Below are 24,800 nucleotides of genomic sequence, written 5' to 3' on the forward strand. Positions count from 1 at the left end.
AATTGTCGTGTCTACTTTCTTAAAAAGAAAATTAATTGGGCTTCACCACTTTTTATTTTTTTTACCCTTTAATCATCTCTACCTAAATTTTATTCCTCTCACAAGATAAAAGTGGGTTTCACCACTTTTTATATTTTTACTCTTTAATCATCCTCACCTAAATTTGTGTGCCGAAAAATGGACACTTGTTATGAGACAAGGGAGTAACGTATATACAAAAAAGAACTAATATGAACTAGGATTAATAACTTAAATATATTAACACTAATATCTAATAATTCACATAATTAAAATCAAGTTATAATTAAAAAAATATTATTGATAAAGAAATTAAAACAAACAATTTCATAACATAATTTAAAAAGTAAAATAAACATGGAAAGTAAATTACAAGGTGAATGTACGAAAATTTACATTTAAAACTCAAATTTTACTCTTTTATTTAAGATAGTTCATTATGGATATTTCAAGATTCAAACTTCAAATTCACTCATACCATAAAATATCATAAAAAGAATATAAAATAACATCAAACCTAAATTAGAAAATATTGTGAATATATCTATGATTGTTTTAAGGGAAAAAAGGAAATTGAATCTATATATAACTAAAAATATATATGAATATTTTAAAATTGCATTTTAAGTCAAAGTGATTTTAATAAAATTGCATTTTAATAAATAAAATTGCATTTTAATAATATATGAATATTTTAAAATTTTGGGGTACAAATTGATTCTCCATAGTAAATCAAAGTGACACACAGTACGTATACACCCTTGTAATCTTATTAAGAATAAGATTACTGACAATCACTGAGATTTCTCGTTCTTCTTCATAGATCAGTTATAAGAATAATATATCTTACGATGATCATCAATATATCACAACGTACGTACCAACATAACTAATTAAGACAAGTCATTTACTTATTACCAAAGAAATTTGGGTGGGTTGGACAAGGCTAATTTTGCCAACTCCTGGCCATATATATGTATATGGTAACTATTTTAACAAATCCTTTAATTGCATTATATGAAGCTAAAAAATTATTTTAAATTGCATACAAATTATCAAAGGTATTAGGATATTTCAAATTTTCAACCTAGCTATCTCAATGGATAAATAATCTATTACATTTTATTATTCTTCTTCTTCTTCCTTTTTTTTTTGTTTGTTGTTGTTGCGTGCAATTAGCTAATCCTGAATAACAAATTAGCAAGCTATAGGAGTGTAATTAATTGCGCCTACGTTTGTTTCAATTAACATTTTGGGTAACAAAAAGTAGCAGAAGCCGAAAGCTTTTTCTTCTTTTGTTCTAAATTAAGGCCTAAAAATGGCAAGTGTTAGTGATCAAAATTGGGAGATTAGTTAGGGTTGAAGCAGCCGATTTGCATGTCTCCTTTGAGAATAATCCAAAAGTAATTGAGATGCAACAAGTAACAAGCACTCACGCCATTCTCCTGAAAACAAAACAGAAAAAATGAACTTAATGTAGACGTTCCATGCACCCTATAAAAACAGCCGCAGTTGGTAAGAAATTAATTAGCTAGAAAATCAAGAAAATGATGAAGATGAAGATGATGATGACGATGATGATGGCGCTAGTGATAATATTACTGATGCGAGGTGCGGAGGCGCAGCAGTCTCCGATAGGTCAGTGCATTATAAAGTGCTCGCAGACGGCGATAACGTGCGCCGTGGGTTGCGGCATCGGAGCCGCCACTGCTTGTTACCAAGGCTGTAGCTCTCAGGATATCGTCTGCGTCTTCGCTTGCTTCGTCACCCCGCCTAAACCCGACCAATGTCTTCATGGATGATTTTCTCTTCTCTATTTTACAATTATTAATTAATTCTGCTGCTTTTTAATTTGTGATCAAATATTGAATCCCACCACCACTCTATGTTATGTTTCATCATCTCCACCGCTACCTTAATAAATAATGATCATCTCTTTTTAAATATATACTATACGTTTATTTCATTTTTTTTTTTCCATTAATTTGTTTGACAGTGTTTTAGTTTGAAATATATCCGGCTGAGTTTGATGATAAAATTCAGAAGCAAATTGATCAAAGATAGAAATTTCGGGTAATCAATTTTTAGATTTCGGACGATTTTTCATTCAAGTAAATGAGACTGTGCGGTTGTTTCCAGAAAAGTGAAAACGTACTCAAGTTTAATTTGTGATGGACATTTTGGCAGCCTTGTTTTGATTTGAAAATTTTACTTTTCTCTAAAGAGAGAATCGATGGCTTTCTGTTTTGCAAAAATTAATTTTCTTTTTTTGTGGCACTAAAGAACGTACATTGTACGTGTAATTAATGTTATTTTAATTGATAATCTATTATTTAAAAAAATCTATTAATTCATATTCCCTCCGTCCCATGAAGCAAGACCAAGTTCTTTTCGGCACGAGAATTAAGAAATTGATATTTTTTGTGTTAAGTGTGATAGGTGAAAAAGTGAAAAAGGTGAATAAAGAGTAAATTTTTTGCTATTTTTAGAAACTGGTCTTGCTTCGTGGGACAGACAAAAAAAGAAACTTGGTCTTGCTTCATGAGACGGAGGGAGTATTAATGTTATTAGATCATTTATTGGATGGATATATTTATTTATAAGCCTTATCAATAGCTATAGATATAAAGTATTTTTTATAGATTTGGGTATATTAAAATAGATTTATATTTTATAAATATAATACAATAAATATATAATAGGGGTAAAATAGACAATCCACAATTTGTGTCTTAGACTGCCTTAGGCTCTTTTTCAATTAGTATAGATGTGTTAAAAGAGAGAAATATTGAAAAAGTGTATTACCTCTGTTCCACAAGGGTGTGCATTTTTTGTCATTTTAATACGTTACAAGAGTGTGGATTTTCCCTTTTTTGAACCCTTGTGTCAATAATTAGGTAGGCCTCTTCTTCCACTAATAACACACACACCTAATATTTATTAAAACTCGTATCACCAATAATCATGCATACTCTTATAAGACGGAGGGAGTATTTATTAAAAAGAAAGTGTAGGTAGAAAGAGAAGCAATAAATTATGTCAACAATCTAAATGATGACCTATTAACAAGGTACCTTGGTTTAAGCCGCATGTAAACCTCAATGGTGAAAATTTACTGGAAAACACTGGTAAAGAAAAAAGAGTACATATATAAACGATAATAATGTCTAATTAGTTATCGGGTTTTGGATAATCCGTTAATCGAACCGAAATTTTCGGGTTTGGGTATCCAATAACCGAATTTTTTGGGTATCGGTTCGGTTTCGGGTATCATTTTTAGAAAAATTTCGGGTATCGGTTAACCCAATAACCGAAACGGGTTAACCGAAATAACCGATAATTATTTAATAAATTATTTAATATATATATTATATATATTTTAATTATTAATTTATTAATTAATTTATTTTTTATTTAAAAATCGAGTCTTAGCTAAAATAAAATTATGATATGTTTAAAGTTTAAGAATAAGCTTTAGTCTAGTGGATAAGTTGCTTTATGTATTTTCTAGAGACTAAGGTTCAAATCCTCTATCTAACAAATTATTTGAATTTTAATTTTTTAAATTGGGTATTTCGGATACCCAAATAACCGAATTGGGTAACCGAAGCGGTTATTGGGTAACTGAACACCCAAAACGGTTCGGGAACGGTTAGTGAAATATGGCAATTTCGGGTTCGGGTAACCGAAAATTCGGGTATGGGTAACCGAACCCGAACCGATCGACGGCCCTAGATAATATAATATAATTTGATTAACATGTGTCTTTGAAAATTGATACGGTGGTCGTGGGACCCTCCAAATATGTTTAAGCATTTTTTTATCGAATTTGACCTTTGTTTTATTTATGTCTTCTTCGGGTGTGAGTTTGCTTCATTAATTCATAACGCATTTCCCAACTATGACGAGCTCTGTCCTGATGTTGGTTTCAGATACGAGCTTCAAATTTAACCTGTATTTAGATAATCTATAAATATTTTAATTATTAGTTTGGTCCCCAAATGGAATGCAGAAATTTGTCCACATCATTGTATTAACGAAAATGTGAAATGTTTTAGCAAATGAATGCTCATTGAGTACATTAATGCATGCTAGGATTCAATTCCGTGTTTTGATTTTCATTGTAAAATTAGTTCTTAATTGTCTTTCGTTTTCCCAAACTTAAGAATATATGTTTGACTTTAAATGAATTTTTTTGTCAAGATTAGACTCTTAATTCATAGTTTATGTTGAAGAATGTTGGGTTTCAAAGGCATGAAACCAAACTTATGATCCTAAGATTTAACCAAGTTGTTGATTGACTTGCATCTTTCGATGTTTTGTGTTCTGCACTTGAAGGGTCATTGCCCAATCTTGAGGACACCTTGTCCTATTATTCAGGTTAAACAAAAATTTTCATGTTTATTCCTTTGAATCGATCTCGCCTCGATTCATAGTTAGGAGTGACACTTTCAAGCATAATAAATTTGAAAATGTTTTATTTGAAACAAATTGAAAAAGTTGTGTATTTGTTTAAAATATCTGTAAAGGTGATGTCGAAATAGCCCACTTTATAAAAATCATGAAATAATTATCAAAAAAAATTGACACGTCTCATTTGAATAGAATTTTTTGGATTTTGGATGGCTATACCCATCCCGACCCTCCTTTGTGTATGTTCCTAAGTAGGTAATAAAAAAGAAGTCGCACTTGGGTGCACGCGGGTCGAACCTAGCCAATCTGACCCGACCAAAAACTCTACTAAATTTTGTATATACGAATTATTACTTTTATTCATCAATATTGTCATTTTTAGAACAACTATCACTTTTGCAATTGTTATTTTTTATTATAAGAATTGTCACTTTTATTTGAAACACTGTCACTTTTATGTCAAATAATTGTCATTTTTATGACCGTTACTTTGAAGCATATATAAGAACTAGTATTACTTTTATTTAGAATATAATGCTATGTTTATTCATAGCAATTGTTACTTTATCCATAAGAATAATCTCTTTTTTTTTTATCAATGAACAATCAAATTTAAAGGCACATGATGATGGTCTCGAACCTTAGACCTTTAACATCAGGCTTTAATCAATCTATCAGTAGATGATACGCACACAAGAACTATCACTTTTATTCATAAGAACTACCACTTTTATATAACGGTTCATGAGTAAGGGTTATATCTTTTTCATATTATACATATATATTTATATATTTGTGTACGCATTTAATTTAATTAATTTAATTTAATTTATGTTAAATTATATATTTTTCACTCCCTCCGTCCACGAAATGAGTACCCATTTGTGAACGGCGCGAGTTTTAAGAAATATATTGAGTGTAGTGTGAATAGAATAATGGTCTCACCTTTTTGAGTGTATTGATTGAAGGATTGTGTGGGGTACACTTGCCAAAAAGGGAAATGGATACTCATTTCGTGGACGGACGAAAAAAAAAAATATGGGTACTCATTTCGTGGACGGATGGAGTATTACATAATGAAAAGCTTGATAACACTCATGTTTCAATGGTTTTTAGTGTTCGTTAAAGAAGCTTATGAATAGTGTTGTGATCTTTCATCAGGGCTGGATTAAATTGGTAATTGAATCAATAGATTGAATGCATGTGTTTAATTAACGATAGTACATCCCTAGGGTCAGAGTTGTTAATTATTTGATTTGTTCTCTATTTTTAATTGCTTTGTGTTATTTTAAATTTTAATTCATCAATCATTATTCTGTTGCCTGGATACTGTGAAAGTTTAATTTGGAAGTACTTAGAGTATTTCGATTATCAGTCTCTGAGGATACGATACTTGACTTACTAGTTATGTTATGATTACACCGTGTTAGTTGCGGTATTTTTATTGCTAAAAAAATAGTGATCAAAGCTTTGAAGAAAAAGACTTTTAACTTTCTCCTGGTAATTTAGAAAAATGAATAAAAAATTAAAATTAAATATTTTAGAAAGGGATTAATTGCCATAAAATTCATATATTTTCACAGATTTTGGTTTTTTCACATGACCTACAAATTTGGCGAGACGATCCATCAATAATCATTCAGAATTTTTCCACGTCGACATTCTCCAATCAAAATATAAGTGACGCAGGATCCTACGTGTAATTTTTTTTATATAAGTGTCACTACATAGGATCCTATGTGTACTTCCCAACTTTTTCCAATTAATTATGATACATTTCTCTCTAATTGAATTAGGAACCCTAATTCTCAGTAGATTCCCTCTTGATCTCTCGCTTTTGCGTCTCTCTCTCTCTCTCTCTCTCTCTGATTCCCACATAAACCATGTTTTTGTCTGCGAATATTTCTATTCCATACATTAATTTAGTATTAGGGAGTGGGCAGATATTGTGGCCTTAGGTTAAGGGCTTCACTGTTAAGCCCCTAATTATTAGAAAAATGCCAGGTAGACCAGAAAATAAGAGGAGAAGAGCACATGAGGAGAAATATGAGAGCAAGGCATGCAAGTTAAATGGACATGGGCAAGTAATAAAATGTAAAAATTTCCAAGGTGAGGGTCACAATTCAAGGAGATGTAAGAATGCTAGAGTTGAAGTTCCTCCACAAGAAAATGTATTCTGTAGCCATTAGTGTATATTTCATTTGATCTATATAACTTTGCACTCACTGCCTTTGTTTGCATTGTAGAAGAAAAGAGAGAGACCAAGGAAAGATGTAGCAAACACCACTTCTGCAGTGACTACCACTTCAACATTTGCAATACTATCTAGATAAATGAACTTTTCTAAAAAAAAGGGGTAGGAGTCTACACCAACCTAAGCATTGGGAATACCTACTTCCAAGGAAGAAAGGTCACTCAAAGGAGTATTGCATCCACTACAATAAGAAGGTGAGGCATGCCTCGTCGTGCAAGTGCAATCAACACAACTCAAGAGAGCAGGACTCCAGATGGGAATTAGATGTCTTTGTCCTTTTTTGTGTGAACTGATATGGTGTCATTTTTTTATTTTATTTTTTGTGTTAATTGTTGAACCGATTAGGTCTTTAATCTTCCAATTCATAACAATTCTTTAATCCAAACATTCAATTCAAACAAACAGGAGCATTTTCTTTCCACAAAGAACCAATAACACACATTACCATTTGCATCCAACAACACACATTACAAAGAAGTTCTTTTACCCTAACTTAAAAGAAAATCAAAAGCATAACAAAAGAAAACTAACATACATTACTCCAATCTTCCACTCTAATTTATTAAGATCATTCTACAACACTTTTGTGAGCTTCTTCATTTCAATACCATCCCTTACATTTGCACAAGCTTCTCCATGAATGGGCAATTAAGAGCCACAAATCTGCTCAATTATTTTGTCATTTTCCAACTTCATTTTATGAAAGTATAACTTGTAGTACATCGTCAGCTCGTGATCAATCCATTCCCAAAAACTGCAGTTGTTAAACTATAACCAATACAATACAGTGAACCCAAGAAGCATATAAAAACATTGAAAACCCATAAATAAAAGTTTTCTTATATTTTTATGACGGCAACAATAGAATTTCAGCTCCATATTTCTATCGGTGTGCGACATGCGAATAAGTACTGGAAGTTCATGTTTGCAAAGTTGTTTAGTTCTTGATTCATTCTCAATTCGGCTTGAACTCCAAGAATTATCCATAGTGCACTAGAATTATGGCCAAGACCCTTGCTAATCTTCGTGCATCGTCAATCGTTTCAGGATGAACAAATTGCAACAATTTCTCAGATTAATAGCATACAAATCCCCAAATACAACCTAATTGTAAACTTGTTCTTATCTAATACAGAAACGACGCCGTTTAAGTTGGCGGACGACAAAGCCACACTGACTTTTAGATTTTCAACTAGGACTTAATTTGAGGTAGTTTCATAAACGTGGGAAAATCCTGAATAATTTTTCAATTTATGGATTATCATGCCAAATTTATAGGTCATGGAAAAAACCAAATATGTGAAAATATATAAACTTTATGACTATTAACCTTTTAGAAAACTATGGAAAGATTTAAAAAAAAAAAAAAAAAAAAACAAGTGCAAAAATTATTTTACACAAGAAAATAAGAGGAGAAAGAAAACTTTAAAATTCTAAACTTTAATTTACATAACTTATACTTTTAAATTAATTGATTTATTAATAATTTTTAATATAATATTGATAATACTCATGTTTCCATGATTTTTTAGTGTTTATATGAAGTCAATTTTATAGGAAATTGAGTGTTGGATAGTTGTTTTGTGCTTAAATTATTTTATCTTGTGAATTATGATTATGATACTTGTTCGTACTTTGGTGGATTTTACAGAAATATCGAGTCTGAATTTGGACTAATGGTCTTAATAAAAGTTGTAGATCATCGAGATACAAGTTCTTAGGCATAAACGGATCGTAAATTAGAGCTCGGACGAGATAGATATGGCCGAAACAAGAAAGTCGCGCGCAGTAGTGGATAGTGTCCGACGGGAATTTTCGGATTTTATCAGTATATTCGAGTTATGTATTGTATTTATCTCATGTGCCTATATATAGGTTTTTTTCTTGACCTATTAGAAACTTCTCTTCACCTCTTTTCATATTTTCTTTCTTTTAAACTTGGAATTTTATTTGCTTTCATAGATTAGATTTATTTTCCTACAAGATTGAAGACTTTAAGATTCAAGCTGTGACTTCAGAATTTCTTTCGGGTTTTATCAATTTTAATTCTTTTATTGCTTTCTTCTTTATTATACTTTATAGGTACGAGTATTAAAATTTGGGAAGTGGGTGAAAAAATGAAGCAAATTCTCTCTACGTATGCTAAACCCTAGCCTACCGCCGCCGACCTGTTTCATGGATTCCGGCCATGTCGTTCGCAGTTCTGCGAACAAATCTGCTCTCAATCTCCCGGTGATATCGAATAACTTCACGCTCAACGCTTCTAAGCAGTCGGATGCTGTTCCGGCTGTCTTGATCTCTAGTCATACTCTTACGCCTACTTCTTCTTCTATGGCGCCTACTTCGACTGCTAGTGCTTTAAGGTCTCCTGCTGATAGCAGTTCCATCCTTCATAACAACAACCAAAACTCTCCCATTAGGGTTTCGCAAAACCCTAATTCGCATGTCAAGCAGGCTGAAACTACTGTCGACATCCCAAAGCCTGCGTACGCTGAGGTGGTTACCCCAAGAGATAGGAGAACCGACGTGCCGGCGCACCGTTTTCAGGCATTCACGCATAAGAAGGAGGGAGATGTTGTGACTATTTCTATTCCTCAAAAGTTTTATCAGAAACAGTTAGAATCTTTCCAATATGCTCTTATTGGTAAAATGATATTTCGGAAAGGAGAGAAGCCGAAGCCACTTTTGGAAATACAACGTGAATTACAAAATGTTTGGAAATTGTCGGATTGGCAGTGCATTCCTATGGGGAAAGGATTCTTTACGCTAAAGTTTAAGTGCATGGAGGATAAAAAGATTGCAAAAGCCAAGCCTGTTTTGGAGTTGACTTCGGGGTGCGTTAGACTGCGTGAATGGACAAAGTTTTTTTATCCTTATAAAGAATCGTCATCCATAGCACAAATCTGGGTGAGAATTTATAATCTCCCCTTGGAGTTTTGGCATCCAGGGGTGATTGCAGTTATTGGACGTGCGGTTGGGCATCCGATTCGCATTGAAAGTAGCGCTGTTGCGGGGGCAGTGGGACACTATGCACGAGTTTTGATCGAAGTGGATCTTTCAACGCCTTTGCTGGAGGGAGTTTATGTTGATGAAGGAACTTCTTCTTGCTATGTGGAATTTAGCTATGAATCCATGCCTTTATACTGCTCACGTTGTAGAATCACCGGACACACTATTGATAGATGCCGCCGGCATGTTAAAAAGCCTGATAAGCCTGTTGCGGTTGCAAAGGAGAGTCACCCTGTGGAGACTAACAAGATTTGGCAATCGAAAGATAGAACGGATGAGACTTTGGAGAAGGGGGAGGGAACACGCATTACTACTAAGAGTAATGGTGCTTCGTCGCCTTCTAATACCAATAACAACAGGTTTGCTGCTCTGACGGATGAGGTGGAGGTGGAGATTCCAAACTTAGGCAGCAGAGCTATTGTTGAGTTTGAGCCGAACTCCCTGGGTGTTTCGCCATCAGGTCTGGATTCACGCGAGCGGGTCACAAAGCAGGTGGTGGATGCCTCGCTTGTCACTTTCGTGGAATCTCCTGACAGAAGAAAGTTCGATGATCCGAAGGAGAATTCCAATGTTAATGATGTGGCCGTTGAAAACGGGGATCAAGCTAACTGCCATTTGGCAGAGGCAGATGAGAGGAAGATTGAAAGTGCCTCTGAGGTAAAAGCGTTAGCGGTTGAAAATGCTATGAAAATACAACGGTTAGAGCAATACTTAAATGATAGGGATTCGCATACGGAGGATGCCGGAGAACATGATGTTCCACATGTCAAAAGAGGGAGAGGGCGACCTCCTGGAGTGGGACGTGGAAGGGGCTTTAGATCCATATCCCAGGTCACAGAGGAGAGTATTAAACATCGTTTGAGACAAAAGGCAGAGCTTGGGCTGCACCCAAGGGATTTTGTTGTGGATTCGACAGACTCTGCTCCTTTAAGGGCCATGCAGAATGTGGGGAATAGGTCCTGGGCGAGTGAGGTTGAGGCGGGCGAGCACCCGCTCCCTAAAATCGGTTTTTGATGAATGTTTTAGTTTGGAACATTCGGGGGCTTACGGATGCTTCTAAACTGCTTCTTAAAGAGCATTGTCGCTCTTTTAAGCCTATTATTTTGGGTTTGATTGAACCTAAAACTGCTTTTCGAAATACTGGTTATTCGTTTTGGAATTCTCTGAATATGATTCCCCATCATCAGAACAACCGGCTTCCTCGATGTTCTAATATTTGGATTTTTGCGCAGCCTTCGGTGATTGTTTCAACGGTTTTCTCTTCTCCTCAGGTTGTGATTGTGGACTGTTCTTGGCAGAGTCTGGACTTTCGTTTGGCGGTTATTCATGGATCAAATGATCCCATTGTGAGGAGAGAGTTGTGGATTATCCTTCTTCATTTTGCGCACGGAAACACTGTTTTGATAGGTGATTTTAATGCAATAACTGGCTCTCATGAGAGGATTAGTGGGGTTATGCCTCCAAGGGGCTCTTGCCGTGATTTTCGCAAGTTTATTGATGATTCGGGCTTTATAGAGTCGCCTACTTCTGGACTTCGTTTTACTTGGTCTGGCCGTCGTTTTCTGCCTAGACATGTGGAATCGCTTCTTGATCGTGCTCTTTTTTCGCACTCTTTTGCGAATCTTTGGAGTTCTATTAATACTCATGTTCTGCGTCGCGCGACTTCTGATCATTCGCCGTTGGTCTTGCAGTGCTCGTTTGCTGCTCCTCCTGCTAAAAGATCCTTTAAATTTCTTAACATGTGGACAACTCATCCGAGTTTCTTGGAGACGGTAAGTAGTTCATGGAGTGTTATGGTGGATACTCGCTGCCCCATGCTTACGGTGATGCTCAAATTAAAGCGACTCAAGGGAGTGCTTAAGGGTTGGAACAAGTCTGTGTTCGAAAACGTCGATTCTGCTATTGCGAATGTTCAGAGGGACTTGGAGGAGGTTCAAGACAAAATCTCGAATCTTGGTTATTCGAATGAGAGATTTGACGAGGAAATACGTTGTGAGGCGAGACTCAATACCCTTCTTTCTCAGAAAAACAGTCTTCTTCAACAAAAGAGCAGGGTGAAGTGGCTTACTGATGGTGATAAAAATACTTCATTTTTTTACAATATGTTGAAGTTTAGAAAGGAGAAGCTTCACATTGGGCATATGCGCATTGGGGAGGATGTAATGTATGAGCAGGATGTCATTGAGTAGCACATTATCGCTCATTTTTCCTCTCTGTTCTCTGAAACTTCGCCTTTTGTGGTTGATGTGATGGATATCGAAGCTAACATTGAGGAGACCATTTCCGTGGAGCAAAATCATGGATTGATTATGATACCAGATGAAGCTGAAATTACTGCTGCGGTTTTTGGACTAGGCGCAAGTAGTGCACCGGGACCAGATGGGTTCTCCGGAATGTTCTTTCAAAGCTGTTGGAGTGTTATCAAGCATGACGTGATCAAGGCGGTTAAAAGCTTTTTTGTTTCCTCGTATCTCCCGCAAGGATGCAATGCGAATACTTTGATCTTAATCCCCAAGAAAGAGGTGGTGGACACGGTGTCGGACCTTCGGCCGATCATTTTGGCAAACTTTCTTTTCAAAATCATATCTAAAGTTCTGGCCACTCGTCTCAGTAAAGTTGCCGCCTTTTCTGTTACGCCGAACCAGTTCGGATTTATTTCGGGGAGGTCCATCCACGACTGTATTGCTTTGGGATCGGAGGGGTTCAATACTATGCAGCGAGTTAATCGTGGATCGAATTTTGCATGCAAAATCGATATTCACAAGGCGTTTGACACTATTAAATGGGATTTTATCATGAAGGTTTTCCGAGCTTTGGGTTATCATGAGCAGTTTATACGTTGGATTGGGATCATTTTTGCTTCGGCCAGAATTTCAATTCTTTTTAACGGCCGTCTCAGTGGGTACTTCGCTTGCTCTCGTGGGGTGAGGCAGGGCGATCCCCTTTCGCCCATCATTTTTGGAATTGCGGAGGATGTCCTGAGCCATATCTTTCACAATTGTGTTAATTCTAGGCATCTTATTCCTATGGGGTTTGCTCGCTCTGCCAATTTTCCGACCCATCTGTTCTATGCCGATGACGTGCTTATTTTTTGTCGAGCGTCCGTCAGAAACGCCAAAAATATTAGACACATTTTGGATTACTATGGTGAGCTGTCTGGGCAGGTTTGCAGTCTGGAGAAATCCAGGATTTTCTTTGGAAAGGGTGTCTCGTATGCTATGAAAAACGGCATCAATAATGTCTTGGGCTTCACTCAGGGAGCGATTCCAACTACTTATTTGGGGGTGCCGCTGTTCATCGGGCGGCCACGGGCTTCCTACTTGTCAAGTCTGTTATTCAGAGTTCGATTGTACACTCCATGATGGTGTTTCGCTGGCCTAAAACGTTACTTCATGAGTTGGACCGGAAGTGTCGAAACTTTGTTTGGACAGGTGATGTGGATAAAAGGCCTATTTGTGGGGTAAGCTGGGGAAGGTGTTGTGCGCCGAAAGAGGAGGGAGGACTTGGTATCCGTTCATTTTCGGTGATGAATAGGTGCTATTTGATGAAGATGGCGTGGAAGCTGATTAGAGGTCAGGAGTTCGCTTTTAATCTGATGAGATCTCGATACTTGGATGAGTTTTGCTTGGCAAAGGAATATGTGGTGGGGTCCTCGGTTTGGTTGGGTTTAAAGTCGGAAATTGGAGAGCCGGTGGAAAACTCCTATTCTTTGGTGGGGAAAGGGTATCACACTCGTTTTTGGACTGACGATTGGTTAGGTTATAAGCTTTGTGATAAGCTTGCTATTTCCATTTTCATGCATGATTTTCTGACTCAATCGGTGGCGGACTATTTAGTGAATGGGATTTGGCATTTCTCGGCAAATTTTGTAGAGAATCACCCTGATATTGTTGTTGATATCATCACGTTTCCAATTGAGAGAGAGGAGGACTCTCGTTTTTGGAAAAACTCTCTTCGCGGGGACGTCACGGCTGCTCTAGCTTTTGCTCAGACAGGTCACCGATTTCCTAAAGTTTGTTGGGGTTCGTGGATTTGGAACAGATACATTCCAGAGCGTCGTTCAATTGTTTGCTGGCGTATTATTCAAGAGAGGTTGCCTACTTTAGACAGATTGATTCGCAATGGATTAATAACTCCTAATTACTGTTGTTTCTGTATGAATAATGCGGAAACAATTGATCATATCTTTTGGAAGTGTTCGAGAGTTTCCATTATTTGGAAGGAAGTTTTGGCTTGGTTTCAAGTTCCCCAACTTTTGGAGTGTGCCGATGTTAACATGTTTTTAGTGAACGCTTGGGCGACTCCGTTTTCTTCGCTTATTCAAAGTTTCTGGAAGCTGGGAGTTATTACTACTCTTTGGTCTATTTGGTCGTGGCGGAATAAGGTTATCTTTGATGGCGTGACGTTTGCTCATCAACGTGTGTTAACCTTTGTGAAAGCTTCTTTTAAGGAAGTGGATTGTGCTTTTTCTCGTATCGGCCACACATCTAATGAGTGGTCGGATTATTTAATCACTCGTGCTATTGGGATTTCCACTCGGGCAGCGCCACCACCAACTTTTGTTTGCGTGCATTGGTGGCCCCCGGTTGAGGATTGGATCAAAATTAATACTGACGGGGCGGCTGCGGGCGCGCCTGGAGAGGTGGCGGCAGGTGGGGTGTATAGAGATAAGTTTGGTGTGGTCAGAGGCTGTTTTCATTTTAATGGTGGAAAAGGCTATGCTTTTGAGGCGAAATTACTTGCGGTGATCACTGCGATTAATATTGCGCATTCGCGTGGTTGGTTGAAACTCTGGTTGGAAGCTGACTCTAGCTATGTCGTGAAGCTCTTAGAAGAAAGAACTCTTGATGTTCCCTGGCGGTTCCATGCAGCGTGGAAAGTGACTCTTAAGCGCCTAATGGATTTCACTTTTCGGGTCTCTCACATCTTTCGCGAAGGCAATGCAGTTGCGGATTCGATGGCTAATCTTTCTTGTCCGGAGGGCTGGTGGCCTCATGGGATTGATCGGATCAAAGACTTGGTGATTGCGGACATGGCAACTCATAGTTTTTTGCGCAAAGTGCGCTGATCGGCGGGATAGGGGTGGCTGATTTCTCTTCGGCTTTCTGTCAAACAGCTGGTACGCTGGTGGGAGGTTGTGTGGTGGTTGTTCTCTTCTCGGCTTTTTCGCCCACTTGGTACGCTGGTAGGCGTGGCTCTTGTGGGGTGTTCTTGGTGGAAGACTTTGTTTTTTCTTGGTTGGTTTTCGATCGAACAGCTGGTGTGCAGTCTGTGCTGGTGTGCTGCATGCTTTGTTCGGGAACTCGCGGTGGTTGATGAAGGGTGGCTCGGGGGCAATGGTTAGTCCGGAGCTCTTGACGCTGCCCTTCTCGCCTTGCGGTCGTGATCGTTCCTGTTTTTTCCCTTTCCGTTTGGTTTGTTTCGGTCTTGTTTGCTTTGTTGTTCTCTCTTGGATTGCCTCGGTTTTACTTTTTCCTTTTAATAAAACCGCTATTTCATTCACTTCTTTATTATACTTTTAATTTATTTCTAGCTGTATGGCTAGTTCTCTTTTTTTTATTCTAGGGTTTGTAAATAATTAATTAGATTTATGTGATTGATTTGTTGATATCTTTTTGCCTTACAACTTTTGATTCATAATTCCTGGTACTTGATTTCTTGTAGATTATCTGGCAAATAATTTGCATGTGTAGCTATTCTGTTTGAGACCTAGCGGAGATAACTGTTTAGCGGATTTAGGAATGTATGATATGATTTTAACCTTGAGACCTAGCGGAGATAAGTGGATCATACATAGCTATTCTTGTGAGCGGCTGAGAGTTAGTAGATTTTCTTGAGACCTAGTTTATTAATCTACTGTCATATGGTGCTCTAGCGAGAGTGTTTGATCACATTCTCTCATCATAACTGGATTAAACTGGTAATTATGATTAGTAGGTTGACTATGTGAATTTGATTAATGAATTTACATCTCTAGGATCTGTATTTTATTTATTTGAGTTATTTCTTTTTATTTATTTATTTTATTTGAGTCTAGTATTTTATTTTCCTACCTCTTATTTATGTTCTTGCCTTAATATTGTTAGAGAATTATTAGGATTACTTAGGGTATTTTCGTCTATCAGTCTCTGTGGATACGATACACGGTTGCTATATATGTTACAATTGCACCGTGTTAGTTGCGGCAACGACGCCAAAAAATTGATCACTAATTTATTAGCAAAAAAATACCACAACTAACACTGTGCAATTGTAGACAATTGGCAAGCCTATGGTAAGAGATCTACATTGTAAATTGTCTACAATTGTATCGTGTTAGTTGTGATATTTTGTTGCTAATAAATTAGTAATCAACTTTTTGGCGCCGTTGCCGCAACTAACGCGGCGCAATTATAGCATATATAGCAACTGAGTATTGTATCCACAGAGACTGAGACGAAAATACTCGAAGTAATCCTAATAATTCTCTAGCAATATTCAGGCAAGAACATAAATAAGAGGTAGGAAAATAAAATACTAGACTCAAATAAAATAAATAAATAAATAAAAAGAAATAACTTAAATAAATAAAATACTGATCATAGGGATGTGAATTCATTAATCAAATTCACATAATCAACCTATTAATCCTAATTACCAATTTAATCCAGTTATGATGAGAGATCACAAATATAATCAAACACTCTCGCTAGTGTAGCATACGACAGTAGATTAATAAATTCTCTATCTCCGCTAGGTCTCAAGAAAATCTATTAACTCCCAACAGCTCATAAGAATAGCTCCCTATGATCCACCTATCCCCGCTAGGTCTCAAGGTTAAAATCATATCATACAATCCCAACAGCTCACAAGAATAACTCCCTATGATCCACCTATCCCCGCTAGGTCTCAAGGTTAAAATCATATCATACAATCCTGAATCCGCTAAACAGTTATCTCCGCTAGGTCTCAAACCGAATAGCTACACATGTAAATTATTGCCCAGATAATTTATAAGAAATCAAGCACCAGAAATCATGAATCATAAACTGTAAGGCAAAAAGGTATCAATAAATCAATCACATAAATCTAATTAACTATTTACAAATCCTAACATCAGAAAAAGAACTAGCCAAACATTAGGAAATAAATTAAAAGCATAATAAAGAAGAAAGTAATAAAAGAATTAAAATTGATAAAACCCGGAAGAAATTCTGAAGTAACAACTTGAATCTTAAAGTCTTCAATCTTGCAAGAAAATAAATTTAATCTATAAAAGCAATAAAATTCTAAGTCTGAAAGAAAGAAAACATGAAATAACAACTTGAATCTTAAAGTCTTCAATCTTGCAACAAAATAAATCTAATTTATAAAAACAATAAAATTCTAAGCCTAAAAAAAAGAAAATATGAAAAGAGGTCAAGAGAGGTGTCGAAAAAGATCTATATATAGGCACATGGGATAAATACATAACAAAACTCGAAAATACTGATAAAATCCGAAAATCCCGAAAATTCGGAAATTTCTGTCGGACACTATTCATTGCTGCGCGCGACTTTCTTGTTTCGGCCATATCTCTCTCGTCTGAACTCTAATTTGCGATCCGTTTGTGCCTACGAACTCCTATCGCGATGATTTATAACTTTCATTAAGGTTATTCGTCCAAATTCAAACTCAAATATTTCTGTAAAAATGACCAAAGTATGAGCAAGTATCATAATTCAGAAGATAAAATAATTTAGGGTTAAGTATCAAATCAGCCCCTAACGTAGAAGCCCTTATTGCATTGAGCCCCTTATGACAAGGGGTGTGTCAAATAAACCCCTATCGTAATTAATTTTGAACAAATACACCCTTAGACCTAACGTCCACTTAACACCGTGAACTATTTATTTTTTTTAATTTTTTTTTTATTTCTCTCTCACGCTCTGCTCTCTCTCACCTCTCACTCTTCTCACTCCTCACGATCTCTCTCACGCTCTGCTCGCCGAACGAGATGGAGGGAGGCGGCAGCGTCGCCGGATCTGGAGAACGGACGATGCCGCTGCTCTTGTGTAGAGATGACGAAGGCAGCCGCTGCTACCGGCCAGGGCTGGGAGAGCAGGGGGAGCGAGATGGAGGGAGACGGCGGCGTCGCTGGATCTGGAGAACGGACGACGCCGCTGCTCTTGTGCAGAGATGACGAAGGCAGCCGCTGTTGCCGGACAGGGCTGGGAGAGCAGGGGAGCGAGATGGAGGGAGGCGGCGGCGTCGCTGGATCTGGAGAACGGACGGCGGCGCTGCTCTCGTGCGGAGATGAAGAAGGCAGCAGCTGCTGCCGGCCAGGGCTGGGAGAGCAGGGAGAGCGAGATGGAGGGAGACGGCGATGTCGCTGGATCTGGAGAACGGACGACGCCGCTGCTCTTGTGCAGAGATGACGAAGGCAGCCGCTGCTGCCGGACAGGGCTGGGAGAGCAGGGGAGCGAGATGGAGGGAGGCGGCGGCATCGCTGGATCTGGAGAACGGACGGCGGCGCTGCTCTCGTGCGGAGATGACGAAGGCAGCAGCTGCTGCCGGGCCAGGGTTGGGACAAGTGGGACCCACCAAAAAAAGAAAAATAAAAAAATAATAATAAGTAAACGGCTGTTAAGTGGACGTTAGGTCTAAGGGTGTATTTGTTCAAAATTAATTACGATAGGGGTTTATTTGACACACCCCTTGCCATAAGGGGCTCAATGTCATAAGGGCTTCTACGTTAAGGGCTAATCTGATACTTATCCCAATAATTTAAGCATAAAACATCCAACACTCAATTTCTTATAAAATTGACATCATATGAATACTAAAAAATCATGGAAACATGAGTGTTATCAAATATGCAATTGAATATTTTGTAATTACTTAAATTTATTAATTTAAAAGTTAATAGCAAAAAAAAGAAGAAGAAGATATTAGGGTGTCATAGATATGTTATACACCCTAACAATGTGTACGGAACGAGCCCTAGAAGTATGATGGCAAAGAAAATAATAGTGTAGAAGTAGAAACATGAACAAAAGCCTACACAGGTAAAATTTATTTTCAAATAACTTTTCTCCTAGAGTAAAGTTTAGCCTGTGAATGCGACTTTAGCACAAGAAGCGCCGGCAGGTTTTGTTTGTTGTTTTGACGCAAAGTCGTTGATTCTAATATGTGGAGTGGACCCATTGTGGGTAGAAAGTTAGAAACAGAAGCGGCTGCCGCCCAACCTCAGGTACTTTCTATTTCTGTGATTCTTTCTCAACACTACTTCCAATTTCCCTTTGATTCACTCCTCAATTCCTACTGATTGCCTTAAAATCCCGTTTCATTTTCTGATTGCTTCAATCCCGCAAGTAGCCGAACACAATTTTGAATCGGCTGAAGCTATTTTATCGCAATTTAATATTATCATGCGTTTTAGATAACCCAACAAAAAGGTTGTTGTTTTTTTTTTTTTTTTTTTTATGTATTTCATGGAGCTGAAGGGAAATTTCTTGCCGCAATTTAAAGTTCGTCAGACCCGTTTCGGATTGCATCCCTCAACCAAACACGAGGCTCTGCTAGTTGTCGCAATATTTACTGGGTATCTCTTAAAATTATTATCTGTGTATATATCTTGATTAATCTATTAGTGTGGAGGGCAAACCCATACATATGAACACGATCGTTCATTCGTGTGTATGTGTTTATTTTGTGTTGACTTGTCAGTGTAATTGAAAATCTTGATAAATTTACGTTTGCTAAGTTTGTTATTTGCTCTCTATGTGGATACCCCTTAAGGGTGCATTTAGTTTGATGGATAAATTTATCTCTCCATTTTTGGAAGGATAATCTATCCTTGAAGTGAAAATAAAAAATGAAAAATGTTGAACTTCTCTTTTGTGTCAAATGTTGGAAAAGAAGGTATAAATTTTTGTTATCCCTCATTTTCCAATGATAAATTTATTCATCAAAGTAAACGCACCATAAGGGTTAATTGCATATAAATTACTGAACTTTCAACAAATTCTCAGAACTTTAAAATCTTTATGAAAATACTAGTATTGATTTTTTCTCATTTTGCATATTCGCCCATTTTTTTTCGTGGTGACATGGCATAAATATACTCGCTTGACATGAATACGCTTGTTTGACATAAATATGACCGTGTTAAAAAATAGAATTGACATCGTATTGTGTAGTTGGATTGAAATGACATCGTTTCATGCCCAAAGTTTGGTCAGAAAATGAGTAAATATGCAAATTGAGAAAAAAATCAATAGTTGAGTAATTTTAATAAAGATTTTAAAGTTCGTGTGCAAAATGAGAATTTGTTGAAAGTTTAGTTATATGCAATTAACCCTAACCTTAAACATTTGAGGAATCTAATAATTGTTTGGAACATGTACTTTAGCATTCTAATTAGGTATGAATCGAAGTCCATCAATGCAATGTTCAAGATAAAACCTCCTGGAAAATCTGAGGATCAATCCTTATCTTAAGTTGGTTGAGATGTGAAGGAAGAATGTCTCTTTCTAGTTGTCATCCATAAAAGTAGATTGCTTGTATTTCTCCCGTAAGTACTGTCTTCACTACTCTCAAGATCAAATTCCAATGTTAACTTTAGTTATTGGATGCTTTCAAGAGTATTACTATCTAGATCAAATGTTGATCCATAAAGATATTAGCTACAACCATGCACAGGCAAGGATAATCCTGTTTTCGAGAAAACACGTGTATATTAAGAATTATAGGAACTGTACGACTTTGTTTCCAGGTTGATAGTGTTAGTTGTCAAACTTTTGGCTGCTACCATTTGCAAGTGGAACTAAAGTTTGCATTGAATGCTTTCCTCCATCAAAATTTCGTACCATATTAGATATAGACGGTTAATCATATGAATGTTATGTTTTTCTGGATAGCGTCAAATAAGATTTACTCATGGTTGAAGTTAACTGATCTTTGATTGCAAACATTCTAAATGAAGATTTGATTGTCAAATTGAGTGGGTTTAAAATTGTTTGGTAAAATTCACTTCCTTGTGCCTTTTGGATCTTCTGTTATCTATCTCTTTTCCCTGACTACATCTTCGCCATTGGCGGCTGAATCTCTACAGGGAACCTCTTCCTCCTCGATACTATCGACAGAAGCATTTAGAAGTTCACTGTAATAAAGAAAAAAACACACAGAACTTGGCTCTTCCTAAGAATGAGATATCAAAGCTGCCTGAGCTCTACTTTGACCGACTGCAGCTTACTGACCATGAATGTACAGGGATGCGAAGGCGAGAATTTGGTCATTTTGTTGCTCGTAAAGCTATACTGGATGAAGAATATTGGGTTGGTTTTGCTCTCTCTTTTTTATTCAAATGAGTCATGTAAATACACCTCCAAATGTCTTGTCCATGTCTGACTAAAAATCGCAGACAGCAGCATGGCTCCGAGCAGAAGCCCATTGGGAATCCTTGTCTTATATGAGGTCAATAATCTTTAGTTAAGCTCTGTTGTAGGCTTCACTGTGCTAATAACTGATCTTGATAATTATGTGATTTTTCAGGCATGTTGATAGTTACAAAAGAAAGTATGCCGAGGAGGTGAGTTCCTGTAAATTTACTTCGGTGAACATCATAACATCATCTAGTTTTCATTATGGCTAGTTGTCCCTAAAGCAGATATATTGATAACTGACTAAATAAAGTAATATTCCTAATTTTCTTATAAGAATTTATTGAACATCAACAGACTCCGTGCAATCAATCTGCTCATACATCAACCTTCCCCTACAAACCATTGATAATATCTTTCTTCATTATCTAGGAGAAAATTCTTGTTTTGTTGTTGTTACCAATTTGGGTGCAGCTGTCGTTGATCCATGTCTCATAATATTATCAATAAAGGTAGTTGTCTTCTTAAAATTCAATCAGGTTGTTTTACGAAATACTTCTCTTACCTATATGCTTCTTTGTGGGAAGAATTTCCTTCTTGAGATTTGTTTTATGGCAATCTGTTGAGGATGAGCTCGATAGCCTCTAATTCAATGCTACTTTATGACTTCTTCATTAGCCTTGTTCTACAACTCTTTTTGGAAGGAATGTTATACTCTCAATTTAATTTTCCTAAACTTGGCAGGAGTTCTATGCTTTGAAGCGAAGATGTCATGGACAAGACGGGAAGTCATTGAACTGCTTCTGTTTTGTTGCAGTGAGTCATTTGAATCATTGCATGTGTTTTTAAACCAAATCCATTTGTCCTAATAATTGTATTAGTCCGCATTTCTTTTCAATTCACAATGTTGTAAAAGGCACTATTCTCTGTCTAACTAGTCGGGGATGATCCCGGAAAAGGCAGGAAGTGGCAAAGGATCACCTAGTGCCTTGGCAGGGCATAGACAGAACTAGGCAGAAATTTTTACAATATTAGTAATTCTTGTGATGTACTTGTACCAAAGTTTTAGAAGTATTTTGGTTCTCAAAAAAAAATAAAAAATTTAGAAATATTTTCGAATCTTTTTCGCCTAGAATCTTCTCTCCGTTTTCTGACCACAAAAGTTCTACTCATTGTTAACATTCCTCTTACCGCACATTATAACTATAGTTTTATATTGCTATTATTTTTAAATTTGATATATGAATTTAGTATTTCAATATCTTCTATGCAAAAGATTGTCGGTGCAACAATACATCTCCTTAATAGAATGATGGATATTAGGACCATGTTTTATGTGTGGCCTATAATTGATTATATGCTTGTTCCAAACATCATTAGCGTTGAAGTGATTCATAACTGAAGTTATTTTGGAAAGTCTAATTTTTTTTGTCTTTTTCTTTGCTTCCCGACTTTTGTAGATTAAGAAAGAAGATAAAAATGTCCGGAGAACAGTCCTGAACAGTATAGTGGGAACTTTGGATTTAAATATCAAGCAATTCAGGCAAGGGGAAACACATCCTGGGGTACAATCTCTAGTCTGTCAACTGATTCATTTTTATATTACTGAACAGTTTGATTTCTTTGTAATTTAGCTTCTGCAAGTGGAAATGATCCTATCACTATGTAACCTATGAAGTATCTATGTCAATGCTGCTTCTCATTTTCGCGCGATATCCTTATTCAAGTTTCGTGGGGATCAATACTTGAATAATCTTTGTGAAAAAAAATCTTGCTTTCACACCCATTTCTCATTGTCGGTTGCCTTAATGGATCTTTTGTTCATTAGAGCATGAAGTGAGCGAATTTGCAAGATTTCTTCATAAGAAGGCTTCCTCAGGCAACAAGTTTATTGTTTTGCTCTGCAGAAATCAAAGAAACTTTCTGCAGTTTTGGCTGGCCAAGAGCCCTTTGATTCCCGTAAATATGCTTACATCGCTAATGTTTGTGTGGCAAAGTTTGCTCGACGCCGGGGCATTGCTTCGAACATGTTATACTTGGCTGCTGATGTAGCCACAACGGCAGGTTTCGTATTGTCAATTTGAATAATCAGTGTTCCCATTTGCCTTCCAACTTTGTGGACAATTGATTATCTTTTCTCCTATGTCCGGGTTTATGAAACAGGGATGAAGCAGCTTTTTGTTCACGTAAATGCAGATAACAATCCTGCACAGGATCTGTACAAAAAAATTGGTTTTCAAGTGAGTTCCTACTCTCCAAAGACGCTAAATTCGTAATTTCAAAATTGTTATTTTGTTGTTCTGTCATTTTGTTAGCTAGAAAATGCATACTTTCGTTTGAGTTATACCTACCCTCGACTGTAGGAATTGTATACCTTAAGGTGGCGTCTACTTGTGAGGATTAGCGTAGATAGATAAAAGTAGTAAGGCTAATCCCTTGTTTACTAAGATGGATTGGAACTTTGGGATATCCCAAGACCCTTGATAATTTCTATCATTTGAGCTAGTTTTGTTTGATTCATATCCCATTCAGAGAGTTGGATTGGAGAAATCCTAGTCTTGAAGATAAAGATACTCAAAGCATGTGTCTTATCAATCATGCTAAGTAAACGCTTCCTAACATCACTGCATAATCCAACTGATAATCTGTTCTCCCCTTTCCATCCTTTCCTATCCCTAGACATTCGCTAACATTTGTCATGACCTTGCCCATTGATAGACTTCTCTTCACTAGCCTTAATCGATTAATATTATCTTATTTGGTCTAGAGTATTCACCAATTAAATGAATATTTGTAGAGGTACACAGTGATAATTAAGAACAAGAGTTGACGATGGACACATATGATGGCGACATAACACTAGTTGATTACACAGTTGGTTTTTTTTGGCAAATATCCAAATTATTTATTACAATGGTTGTGAATTTGATAACGCTGTGTCGCCTTATCAACCGCCTCCGTGTTTGTAGTTTTTGATATAACTCATTCGTTGTAGTGGGAGAATCATTCTTTGTAACCTTGCAGGTCGTTGAGGAGGCTTCTTCTTCGACGTCCGAAGATGAGAAGATACTGATGTCCATGGAACTGTAATCTCTGATGTCAGGTGATGCTGCCTCATATTGTACAGTGCTCTAAATTCTTTAAGTCAACTACTTGTTGGTTTTCTGTGTGTGTAGTTTTTAATAAATGATTAGGTATATATATAGAGAGAGAAGGTTTAGCACAACGTTGCAAACTGTAATTACAATTGTATATGAACTTGAGTTAAATTAAGTTGCATGCTTGTTGCATTGCTTTAATTCCCGTGTAGTAAGAAGCGATTTGTATAACCCATATGAAATTTGTGAACTTTTTGACTTTGATTGCAATTTCTGATTGAATTCTGGCCTTTCTACTAGTGGCAATGAGAAGAATGTAAAGGAAAAATAGAAAAAAGATTTCATACTAAAGAGAAACAGGGTAAACCTACTTTAGATGGTTTGACGCTTTGTACTAAAAATCTAGATTTTGTCTTAAAATTTATTTAGAAGATTTTATATAACTTGGGCTCCTTCAAAATATATTCTAAACAATATATTTCTTGGGCCTTCCTAACTTGTTTAGGGTCAATCAAGTTTACATCCAATAATATCCTCTAATAAATAAAAACATTTATGCCTTATTCTACATCACATGCATCTTTTTTTCTTTTTCCTCTCTTATCATCTCCTCAAATTGTTTTTTATTTTTACTATAGAAAAAATGAATATTTTCACACGTTGGCT

At 36.7% G+C, this 24,800-nt stretch overlaps 1 protein-coding gene across 2 annotated transcripts; it reads left to right on the forward strand.

Moving 5' to 3' along the window:
- The first annotated feature begins 18,824 nt into the window (after positions 1–18,824).
- On the forward strand, positions 18,825–24,335 carry LOC131017078 (GCN5-related N-acetyltransferase 6, chloroplastic-like). Of its 2 annotated transcripts, none has more exons than XM_057945855.1 (9): positions 18,825–19,256; positions 20,769–20,991; positions 21,078–21,130; positions 21,209–21,245; positions 21,781–21,852; positions 22,497–22,601; positions 22,944–23,100; positions 23,200–23,276; positions 24,061–24,335. In XM_057945855.1, exons 1-9 carry the CDS (start codon positions 19,138–19,140, stop codon positions 24,124–24,126), a joined length of 909 nt encoding a protein of 302 aa, XP_057801838.1. In that variant the 5' UTR covers positions 18,825–19,137; the 3' UTR covers positions 24,127–24,335. The 2 variants fall into 2 exon arrangements, with proteins under 2 accessions (XP_057801838.1, XP_057801839.1); XM_057945856.1 differs by lacking the exon at positions 18,825–19,256 and adding an exon at positions 19,753–20,228.
- The last annotated feature ends 465 nt before the right edge of the window (positions 24,336–24,800 follow it).

Source organism: Salvia miltiorrhiza, chromosome 1 (genome assembly GCF_028751815.1).
Source record: "Salvia miltiorrhiza cultivar Shanhuang (shh) chromosome 1, IMPLAD_Smil_shh, whole genome shotgun sequence".
Taxonomy (NCBI): Eukaryota; Viridiplantae; Streptophyta; class Magnoliopsida; order Lamiales; family Lamiaceae; genus Salvia; species Salvia miltiorrhiza.

Coding starts and splice junctions, on each gene's coding strand:
- LOC131017078 (XM_057945855.1), top strand. CDS start 19,138: ATGTATTTCATGGAGCTGAAGGGAAATTTCTTGCCGCAATTTAAAGTT. Junction 21,246..21,780: donor AAAGAAAGTATGCCGAGGAG/GTGAGTTCCTGT, acceptor TAAACTTGGCAG/GAGTTCTATGCTTTGAAGCG. Junction 23,277..24,060: donor ACAAAAAAATTGGTTTTCAA/GTGAGTTCCTAC, acceptor GTAACCTTGCAG/GTCGTTGAGGAGGCTTCTTC.